General features: G+C 42.6%; 1 protein-coding gene across 1 annotated transcript; it reads left to right on the top strand.

The window, feature by feature from the left end:
- The first annotated feature begins 19 nt into the window (after window positions 1-19).
- Window positions 20-3,793, top strand: ssr4 (signal sequence receptor, delta). The gene is made up of 6 exons (XM_080899978.1): window positions 20-206; window positions 414-532; window positions 618-692; window positions 2,216-2,305; window positions 2,437-2,502; window positions 3,371-3,793. Exons 1-6 carry the CDS (start codon window positions 158-160, stop codon window positions 3,473-3,475), a joined length of 504 nt encoding a protein of 167 aa, XP_080756104.1. The 5' UTR covers window positions 20-157; the 3' UTR covers window positions 3,476-3,793.
- Window positions 3,794-11,971: the final 8,178 nt, after the last annotated feature.

Below are 11,971 nucleotides of genomic sequence, written 5' to 3'. Positions count from 1 at the left end.
GAGAGTCCACGTCATTGGTGCGCAGACGCAGAGGTGCAGAAGCGCTGTGAGCTGAGGTGGACTTCTTCCTTTTTACTGTTTGGAAGGAGCCGAGCACTCAGGCAACTGGACCTCAGGAGCAACACGAAACCTCTTAAACAACCTCCGAGACGTCACGATGATCCGGATAGCCGCCTTCTTTGCGCTGCTGGTGGTCGCCTGCTCAGGTAAGACAACTCTGTAAGAGAGAATACCGGGTTAATAAGCCTGTAATGCTAATCAGCTTTAGCTAGTAGCTAATTCATTGAATCACTACCCGCAATCTCGTAGCCACAGGAGGGCAGAGTGGTGAAAGTTGTATTATCTATAGATGCTGTGTAGATGATCATGTGCAGGATTTCAGCTGACCTCAACTCTGCTCTTTGTGCCCATAGGAGAGAGCTGCACGGACCCAGTCATCACTCCGTCGGCCTACACCACCTCTGACGCCGTCATCTCATCAGAGTCTGTCTTCATCGTTGAACTCAGCCTGACCTGCGCCAACGGAGCACAGGTAACTGTCCACCTCTAACACAGCCAGCAGCACAATGATGTACTGATGCTACTGGAGCACTCATGGTGATTTCTGCTCTCTGCAGAGCGTAACGCTGTATGCTGATGTCAATGGAAGACAGTTCCCTGTAACCAGAGGACAGGACGTTGGAAAGTACCAGGTATGGATTCACATGTGGCTACAGGTCAAGGTACTTGCTTTTACTGAATCTGATTTGTTAGCAGAGTGAAAAAAAATCAATCAGTCTCAAGCCTGGATGAAAGGGGAGGTTTGCATCAAGAAGGGCATCTGGTGTAAAATCTTTGCCAAATCAAACATGCGGGGCATCAAGGAAAAGGTTTCCATACCAGATCGATCGGGGCCCAGGTTAACAACAATGGCCACCTCCAGTGCTGCTGGCCAACAGGATGCTGGTTGATAGTGTGCTACTACTGACTGAAGACAAATTAAGAGGAGAAGGGGAAAAGATGATAGGAGGCAGGGAGAGAGAAGGAGGCTAGTCTAGGTGAGAGTAGGAAACTCTAAATGTACACTGGACAAAGGATGTTGAGTATGAAGCAGCCAGGAAGGAGAAAAAGAGGAAGAGTGCAGGTGAAGCTGGTGGCAAACGATCCACTGTGATGACCCCTATAAAGGGAGCAGCTGAAAACGTAGTAGCACTTTGTAGATTTATGGGTACTGAACTACAGAAGGTTGAACATATAGTCACAATAATTTTAGTGCTGTCTAAATCTATTATGAGCCAGATGATCGTGGTTACAGTTTTACCCGATACTGCTTTATTTCTCATGGTTTTTATCAGCTTTGTGCCAGTAATAATGTCTCATTATAAAAAGTTTCAGAAACGGTTTGAATTTTTTCAGCCAAGATTAGACAGCACCAAATCAGTATTACACAACTAATAAATATTAGTTACAGATATATGTAAATGTAATCTCATTTACTGATAGACTCACAGCAGTCAGTTGGCTGGTATTAGCCTATACTGATCAGCTCTTAATTGAGACCACCCTTAAAGCTTATAAGCAAAGGTGGGAGAAAATATCAAAGTACTTCCTCTTGTTATACATTTTCACTATGCTGGATGGATTCGTACATACATATTGATATCAAAACATGCTGCCCTTTAACTGGATTTTCCTGCCAGTTTGGTCATGACTTCATGACTTCTTGTAGCAGTAATTTCAGTAAATTGCAATAAAAAGGAAAAAGTGGACAGCAAATTATAGAAATTAAGTGAACCAACACACTAATACACACACACACCAGTGCAATAAAAATATATTAAATTCCTTTGTCAAAAGTAATTTCTATTGAATTAATAGTCACAGGATGTCTTTGATTAGGTGGCTGCCCCGAGGTTTATTGACCCTTCACAGATGAACAATCTCATGTAGAGCTTATAAAAAAAAAAAAGAAATATTGTTGATTTACTATAGGTGAGTGTCTTTTTCAAATAAGGACTACCGGGGTCATTAGGATACTTGTACCTTATGACTTGCTTAGACAGTAGTTTACATTTATCCCTAACCCTTTCATCAGCAGGCCATTAAAATACACGTTTGCCTTTTAGTACAGACTCGAGGCTTTACATTTAGACACATTTTTAAACTAAAAGTATCTTAAAGAAACAAAAAAAAGTAAATAATCAGCTATTATTAAATGTGTACTTTCTTCCATCAGGTGTCCTGGAGTCTTCCTCACAAACAGGCAACCTCTGGAACATATCAGGTCAAATTCTTTGATGAGGAGTCCTACAGTGCCCTGCGCAAGGTTAGTGTATTATGTGTTGTTGATCAGCTTACGGTTTCCTTTGCTTGAGCTCCACTTGTTTTGAAATGAGTCGTCTTTATAATCAAATATGCTTTAATTTCAATTAAATCTGTTAATCTCATTTGCTCCAGGCCCAGAGAAACAATGAAGACGTAAATGCCATTCACCCTCTCTTCTCTGTCAACATTGACCACAGGGTGAGTTTCTTCTAGGATCTCAGACTGAACACATCACTTGAGTCATGATCCTGCTATCTTGTAAATTAAAAGCCAGTAAACGCCCTTAAATTGTATCAGCTTTAGTGAGCTTACATCAAGTATCACGTAACTTCCTGGCATGTTTGAAAGGTCTCCAGTGAATGAATAAACCCAGAGAGATTATCGCCTGACTGCACACTCTTACAGGCCTCTATTTTGCAGAGTAGTCATATTGTTTCCTTAAGAATTAGTGAAGCTTAAAGAAGAGCAAATGGCAAGTGAACTTTGGACTTAAGTACACATGATTACCAGAAATTTGACATGATAGTGTGCAGGTAACCCTCTAACTTTATTTACCTCCCACTCATGCATCATACCGTCATACAATCAACAGGATGTTACGCTCTCATTAGCAGTGGCTTAAATTGCTCTCTTTAGAGTTGCAAAAAGTTTGACTCAGGGGTCCACCAATTTCATGTTGCCAGCATTTTTTTGCCCCTCGTTGCTTGACGTTACCAAATGTCACTGACTTGCTGCGGTCTCTTTGCTGTTTCCTGTGCGGATGCATCCAAGGGGCCAGTGTCTGATTTATGGTTGGAATCTCTGCATTCATTCAAAACAACAAACTCATGTAAACATGAAACTCCAGTTCCACCTTTAGCTTTGTGTGATTCTCATTTAAAAATAAACCTTATCTGCCTCTTATTGGCACTTGTGCAGCCCCACAGGCCGTTCACTCTGAAACTCTCTCCATTTAAAACCATAAAACTACTATTTAAGCCAACTTTCTTCTGATTGGCTGTCCCTCATTTGCCTTATTTACTCTTGTCCTTAAACCTGTTTCCTTTCCCCCCCCTGCTCACTACAGGGTGCATGGAATGGCCCATGGGTGTCTACTGAAGTGGTTGCTGCCCTCATTGGTATCCTGGTCTACTACTTGGCTTTCAGCGCAAAGAGCACCATCCAAGCATAAACTGACCCAAAACAGCTTTTTAAATACTGGATCATTAAAGACTGATTTCTGATGGGGCTCGACCAATTATCCATCATCCAGTGTTGAGACAAACCAACAGGATTTTGCCACTTGATCTGCTTTGGGGCAAGGAGCAGAAGTAGCAGTCTTTGTATTTTTTTATTCAGACTGTGTCTCTTATGTGCTTTTGAGTCTTTAAAGATGAATTTTGACACACGATTGACTCTCGGTATGGGTGGAGTTTTGTAACAATGGTTTCTTCTTTTGGAAACAACAGATCAGTAAACCTGGACTTTACAAATAAAGAAATCACATAGAGCTCATGCATTGTATTGGGTCCCGCTTAAACAGTGGAACATCCTGACCAGATTGTGCTGCAAAGGTCAAAGCTTCCATGCAAATGAAATGTCAATAATGTGGCTGCGCAGACTGGCCTGAACAGGTCGAGTGGATGTGTCTCCTCCAGGAAAGTGAATAAATGACTTTATTTTATTGGTTGTAGTAAAGCGAAAATCTATAAATTCCTTTTTCTCTAGACAGATGGGAAGGTCTGTTATTTCACAGCAACACGTCATCTACAGTGCTTCTTTTTATTTTCCAGTCTAGAACTAGCTGCAACTAGTCACCTGAACTCAAGTAACAACCAGCTTTAAGCAGATTTATCTTTCACATGCTGAAGTAGTTGAATTGTATCCCATCTATGGGTGGCCAAGTCGCATGAAAATGTCTCCACCTTTCCTAACTCCCATGCAGCCCCAAAAACAGCATATTTAAATCTGCCTGTTAACGTGTTTACTTTGCAACACGTACAAAGCTACAGGAATTCAAGACGGCCTTGGGGTGAGGGAAAAATAAATCTATCTCAAGGAACACGAGCAGGATAAACCTACCCAAAATTAACAAACCAAAATATCTGTGGAGTTGGCAGAAAAAAAGAAAACCACATGTCAGTGTGGTTTTTCTGCTGTAGTCAGACTAGACTTGGTTGGATGATGAGTAAATCCTTTGTGACAATAACCATCTTGGCCGTTGCAGTCCACTTAAAATCTCTCTTGATAATCTAAGCATTTATGTTCATAAATCCGGTTACGATAAAAAAGTTTTAAGGCTTTGTGCGTAGTAAATATCATTTGTGCTAGCTTGCAAACTCTTGAAAAACAATTCCTTTTTTTTCTGTAAACATGTTCAGCTTGGAGGCTGTGGCTGAACTCTCAGTGGACATGATGGCTATTTTTGTCAGCGCAAGAGAGGCAGCGCTGTCCCACTGGTATTCCTCGATATTCACGGAGAGCAGTGCATTAAACAAGGCAGCACGTCAGCAGCTTGTGTCCTGTCACATTTTCTCATAACGGGGACACACACATGCACACATGCCAAAAAAAAGAAAAATCTGTTACAGATGTTAATTCTGTGAGCAGGGAGTGCGGTAGCTTGCATTTCCTTTCTAAATTCCTGTAGTGCATTGCCACTGGTTGAGCACACTGTGGCAGCTGTGTGCTGCTGATGGAGACTCGAGGCTGATGCCAGCTTCAACTTTACAGGCAGATTGGATGTGATTTTTACTGGTTATGGTTTACTAATGTTATTATTATGTTGCCTTATGAACTCCATGCCCTCCTTCTGCATCCAGTTTATGACATAGAGGTGCTCAGGGGAAAGTCATGCTGATGTGATCTAGTTTATTACAGAGACTTAAACTTAGCTTATCTATTTCTGTCTGTGCCCCAAATAAGGTTTAGCAAAGACTCTTCACTCCACAGAAAAACAATTTAGCATCAACAAAAACAGCACAACTGCAGCCTCTCACTTAGTCCTATAGAGTTGATGTATACTGCGAGTAAAGTGATCTGCTCACATAAATACTGCACAGTGTAGAGAACACAAGGAGTTTCTCAGATGACCGCTTCTCTGCTGCTTTGTCATCACACATTCACACTTGTGGTTTAAGTGCTTTCGTCTTCTGGCACCTTGACAAGGAGAGAAGAAAGCCATCGCAGTGTTGTTAATTTAGAATAGACAGGGGCTGGAAGGAATCCAGATGTTGCCTCACAGAGTCACCTATTGGACTGTGGGAAGTCGCGGACAGCTGGATGGAGAGATATAAATGGAACGGACAAATAAACACTCAATGGAGGCCAGCGAGTCGATGCTAACACAAAAACTCCTGCTTCTCTTTGTTGTATGATGGAGTTCAAAGTGCGTAACTCCAGCCAGCACATTAGTGGCCATGACTGCCGATGTGGAATGAAATATTTAGAGATAAATGTTGTCCTTTTAGAAGGAATGATCCGACAGGAAGTCACAGTTTATTCTGTCAATGGCAAATTATTGTCATCTTTGGTTTGTTTTTTCCCCATTTAAGAAAGTAATTTACAAGGTTGTGTAAACAATTCAGTCCCATGTCCGAGCTGTACAAACGGGGTCTCAAGCCCGCTCTGCTGTATCCTGCACGACTTCGCATCACGTCTCCTGACGGCGCAAGACGCTGGCTTCATTCGGCCGATGAAGCGAGGAGGTACTTGGACGGCCTACCCGCTACAGCCGAATCACCCTGAGAGCCTGCTTATCTGGTGTTGACGTTTGTCCGCGGGTCAGCCCTGTGAGTAGATTGTCCTGGCTATCTTCGTCTCCTGGGATGTGGAAGGACTTTCGTTCATATCCAGGCATTACCGACGTCTCTTCCTTTTTTTTTTTCTCCCCCCCCCTTCTTCTCTGCTATTTACTAGCTGGGGGGCTATTCATATCTCATTGCTTCTATTGTCCCCAAAGTTGATCATTGGTTCTGTTGTGGTTCTATGGTGACTGCTTTAACAAATTTCTACTGCTCATAGAGGAGTGTTGTGCTTACTGTAATCATCGTTATGGGAGCTAAAGTCTGTTCTTAGTGTTAGACAGGAAGAGTTTTTTGTTCTGGAGGGTACACAATGTGTGTTTTGGAGAGCTTGCTGCTTTTTTCCTTGGCAGCTGTCTTGTGGGTGGGGGGGTGGATGGGGAATGGGGGGAGGGGGGAGACATCCTTCAGAGCCGGGGTGGTTTTATGTTGTTTTGTCAAGTTGGGGGATCCGGGAACCATTCTACTCTCTGTTTTAGTCGCTTGCTTGTCATTTTTTTGTACTCTGTTTTCAGCTGCACCTGTTTTCTTACATTTTCAGTGCGGGACTATGGGTAGTCGCTTGAACTTTGTAAGCTGGAATGTCAAAGGTTTAAACCACCCTGTTAAAAGAAAGAAGGTGCTCTCACACATAAAGCAGTTTAAAGCAGCTGTTGTCTTTCTTCAAGAAACACATCTCCGTGATTCGGATAACTCTCGTCTTATGTCCCGATGGGCAGGGCAGCACTTTCATTCCACCTTTCAGGCTAAGGCCAGAGGCGTTTCTATTCTAATTGACCAAAATATTCCTTTTGAGGAACATAATGTAATTTCTGATACGAGTGGCCGGTACGTTTTTGTTTCGGGTAAACTCTGTAATACGAAAGTTGTGTTGGCCAACATATATGCCCCTAATATTGATAATGTAGCTTTCTTCCAGCGTGCTTTCTCGTTGTTGCCTGATCTGAGCTCATATTCTCTTATGGTGACCTCAACTGTTGGCTGGACCCTGTGTTAGACCGATCCTCCCCGAATCCCTGCACTGTCAGTAAATCTACTCTTTTCATCCAATCCTTTTTATCTAACTGTGGTGTCTCTGATGTTTGGCGCTGCTTACACCCCCACGGAAGAGAGTATTCTTTTTTCTCACAGGTACACCACACTTATTCTAGGATCGATTATTTTCTTATTCATAAGCAGCTGACTCCATGGGTCCGATCCTGTGAATACCAGACCATAGTGATATCAGACCATTCCCCTGTTGTGCTATCAATGAGTTTCCCAGACATCCCTCAATCCAGACGACACTGGCGTTTTAATTCGACTCTCCTGGCAGATGTAAACTTCCTGGAATTCATGAAAGAACAAATAAACTTGTTTCTTAAAACGAATACCGTAGGAGAAACTTCTAGCTTAATAATTTGGGATACGCTAAAAGCCTTTCTTAGGGGACAGGTTATTTCCTATACTGCTAATATGAAGAAGAAGGCCTGTATAGAACGACTCGATTTAGTCAACCGAATCAAAGAAATAGATCTGCTCTATGCTAAGGTAAAAAGCCCAGACCTATACAATAAGCGCGTGGAGCTTCAGACTAAATTTGAGCTCCTCTCAACGCACTCAATTGAACGTCAGCTCCTGAAGAGTAAGAGTTTGTTTTATATTCATAGCGATAAATCGGGTAAGATGCTTGCCAGCCAGTTAAGGGGCTTCCAGGCAAAACAACATATCACGAAGATTAGAATGGCTAATGGTAATATCACTTCGGACCCTTCCAAAATTAATGATACGTTTAGGGCTTTTTACTCCCAACTTTACACCTCCGAATTCCCGCAGGAAAACACTTTAATGGATAACTTTCTAAAGACTTTGAATGTACCTATGCTTTCCTCTGATAGTAAAAACAGATTGGATGAACCCATCACGCCAGAGGAGCTGAGCGCAGCCATCTCCTCATTGCAGCCTGGGAAATCCCCTGGCCCTGACGGCTTTCCTGTAGAATTTTTCAAAGCATTCTCACCCTTGCTTTTACCTCAACTACATTTAACCCTTTCCGACTCATGGAAGTGTGGTAGACTTCCGCCATCCTTTTACGAGGCAAGTATTGCTCTTGTCCCAAAGAAAGGTAAGGATCCTGTGGAATGCTCATCCTTTAGGCCAATCTCTCTATTAAATGTTGATGCTAAAATTTTGGCCAAGGTTTTGGCGCGTAGGCTGGAAAATATCTTGCCCTCAGTTATATCCGAAGATCAAACAGGCTTCATTAAGAATCGTTACTCTTATTCCAATATCCGCCGACTATTGGATGTATTATACACCCCTTCCAATCAGGGTCCTGAGTGCATTCTCTCCCTAGATGCGGAGAAGGCATTTGATCGGGTAGAGTGGAAATATTTATTCACGATCCTAGATAAATTCAATTTTGGATCGAAATTTATTTCATGGATAAGGTTATTATATATGTGCCCTAACGCTTCAGTTTTTACTAATTCCATACAGTCGCGGCCTTTCAACCTCCAACGAGGAACCCGTCAGGGATGCCCCTTAAGTCCTCTTCTTTTCAATCTGGCTATAGAACCACTCGCCATTGCACTCCGCAGCTGTGGGGAGATCAATGGGATCCGGAGGAAAGGTGCTGAACATAAAGTATCCTTGTATGCCGATGATCTTTTAATTTTTATTTCAAACCCCAAAATATCTGTACCTGCAATGTTATCCATACTTCGCCAATTTGGCCAGTTTTCAGGATACAAGCTCAACCTATGTAAAAGTGAGTTGTTTCCTGTGGATGGAGGGGCACCAGTGTTTGACTATACCTCCCCTTTAGAATAGCAGGGAATCAATTTACATATCTAGGTGTAATTATTACAAGGACACATAAATGTCTCTTCAAAGCGAACTTCCTTCCTCTGTTAAATAATGCAAAAAAACATCTGGCACAGTGGTCCCCTCTCTCCACCTCTTTGGTGGGAAGAATCAACTCAATCAAAATGAATATACTTCCTAAATTTTTGTATCTCTTCCAATTGTTACCAGTATTTATCCCCAAATCCTTCTTTGATTCCTTGGACTCAATTATCTCATCTTATATATGGAGGGGTAAACGCCCTCGATTGAACAAGGCTCAACTCCAAAAACCCAAGAGTCGTGGAGGCCTGGCACTGCCTAACCTTCGATATTACTATTGGTCAGCAAACATGCGCTACATTATATCTTGGCTTTACTTCCACAACAAGGGTAATTGCCCATCCTGGGTGCTCATGGAGTTGAACTCGCCCACAGGCTCTTCTGTCCTGGCCCTGATTGGATCTTCACTCCCCCTTCCCCCAAACAAGACAATCGATAACCCAGTTGTCTGGCACACGGTGAGGGTGTGGGCTCAGATGAGGAAGCATTTTGGATTAACAGGTTTCTCCCTTCTAAGTCCAATTCTTTCTAACCCCCTTTTTCAGCCATCACTATCTGATCCTATATTTCGAGATTGGCATGATAAGGGCATTACATGTTTCAATGATCTATTTTTTGACAATACTTTTGCATCTTTTGCCCAGCTTTCTGAAAAATTTAATCTCCCACGTACACATTTTTTCAGATATTTGCAGACCAGACATTTCCTCCAATCTCAGATTCCAAACTTTCCGGTAGCACCAGCTGCAAGCCCAGGGGATATGCTCCTCACCCTAATCCCAACACGTAAAGGGTTTATCTCTCTTATTTATGACAGGCTGGTGAGCATGAACGGTTCTTCGATAGATCGGATTAAAACGGCCTGGGAACAAGATTTAAATCAGTCCCTGTCTATGGATACATGGGACTTAATACTCAAATTAGTTAATTCCACGTCCCTATGTGCCCGCCACTGTCTTTTACAATTTAAGGTTGTGCATAGGTTCCATCTCTCCAAAGTCAAACTATCCCGTATGTATCCGAACGTTGACCCTACCTGTGATAAGTGTGGGAGTGCGGAGGCTTCCCTTATTCATATGTTCTGGAAGTGCCCTAGCCTCGAAGGATTCTGGAGAGATATATTTCAGACCTTATCCCTACTTGTTGGACACCATATGGATCCTGACCCTTTAGTTGCGCTTTTTGGCACCACTGGAGAGGCTGATGCACGGTTGACCTCGTCACAGCGTTGCATGCTCTCCTTCGCCTCCCTTGTAGCTAGACGTACAATCCTCCTAAGATGGAGGGGTGCCCCTTTGCCCACCCAGGCTCAGTGGCTGAGGGACCTTATGTACTATCTGAGCCTTGAAAAGATCCGGTATGCGATTAGCAACAACAGCGGTAAGTTTTACAAGTGTGGGGGCAATTCCTGAAATACTTTTCCAGCCTCCAGGCTACAAACCCGACTTCCAGCATTGCTCAGTAAATCCTCCCCCCTTCTTCTTCTTTTTATTTATTTACTTATTTATTTATTTATTTATTTATTGTTAGTCGTTTGTGTGTTTTTCTTATTTTGTTTTTGATTTATCTGTGATGTTGTTTTTATTTGTTTGCTTCTTTTTTCTTGCTTTGTTTGTTTGGTTTTTTCCTTCCTGGTCTGAGGGATAGGGGTTCTAAGTGTTGTGGGTAGGGGATAAACTGCTGGAAGCAATTATAAGACATGTGAGTGTGTCATTAATCTGTATTCTGATATTTCAGTTTTAACAGTCGCTGTGAAACTTGCTTGTTTGGTGTTTGTCAATTCTGCGTGTATTTGCTTTTCTTTGTTGCTTCAACTCAATAAAAATATCTTTGAGAAAAAAAAAACAATTCAGTCCCATTTCTATTTATATGATTACATAACCCAAGCTTTTAGTCTTGATTATCAGTGCAAAACATCATTTCTTCTTAAACGTCTCTCATATACAGTGGGGCAAAAAAGTATTTAGTCAGCCACCGATTGTGCAAGTTCCCCCACCTAAAATGATGACAGAGGTCAGTAATTTGCACCAGAGGTACATTTCAACTGTGAGAGACAGAATGTGAAAAAAAAATCCATGAATCCACATGGTAGGATTTGTAAAGAATTTATTTGTAAATCAGGGTGGAAAATAAGTATTTGGTCACCTCAAACAAGGAAAATCTCTGGCTCTCACAGACCTGTAACGTCTTCTGTAAGAAGCTTTTCTGTCCCCCACTCGTTACCTGTATGAATGGCACCTGTTTGAACTCATCATCTGTATAAAAGACACCTGTCCACAGCCTCAAACAGTCAGACTCCAAACTCCGCCATGGCCAAGACCAAAGAGCTTTCGAAGGACACCAGGAAAAGTATTGTAGACCTGCACCAGACTGGGAAGAGTGAATCTACAATAGGCAAGCAGCTTGGTGTGAAAAAATCAACTGTGGGAGCAATCATCAGAAAATGGAAGACATACAAGTCCACTGATAATCTCCCTCGATCTGGGGCTCCACGCAAGATCTCATCCCGTGGGGTCAAAATGATCATGAGAACGGTGAGCAAAGATCCCAGAACCACACGGGGGGACCTGGTGAATGACCTGCAGAGAGCTGGGACCAAAGTAACAAAGGTCACCATCAGTAACACACTACAACGGCAGGGAATCAAATCCCGCAGTGCCAGACGTGTTCCGCTGCTGAAGCCAGTGCATGTCCAGGCCCGTCTGAAGTTTGCCAGAGAGCACATGGATGATACAGCAGAGGATTGGGAGAATGTCATGTGGTCAGATGAAACCAAAGTAGAACTTTTTGGTATAAACTCAACTCGTCGTGTTTGGAGGAAGAAGAATACTGAGTTGCATCCCAAGAACACCATACCTACTGTGAAGCATGGGGGTGGAAACATCATGCTATGGGGCTGTTTTTCTGCCAAGGGGACAGGACGACTGATCCGTGTTAAGGACAGAATGAATGGGGCCATGTATCGTGAGATTTTGAGCCAAAACCTCCTTCCATCAGTG

This window comes from Rhamphochromis sp. 'chilingali', assembly GCF_963969265.1.
Source record: "Rhamphochromis sp. 'chilingali' genome assembly, chromosome: 12".
NCBI lineage: Eukaryota > Metazoa > Chordata > Actinopteri > Cichliformes > Cichlidae > Rhamphochromis > Rhamphochromis sp. 'chilingali'.
The sequence above is the reverse complement of the archived record's forward strand: the minus strand, read 5'-3'. Positions and strand labels throughout refer to the sequence as shown.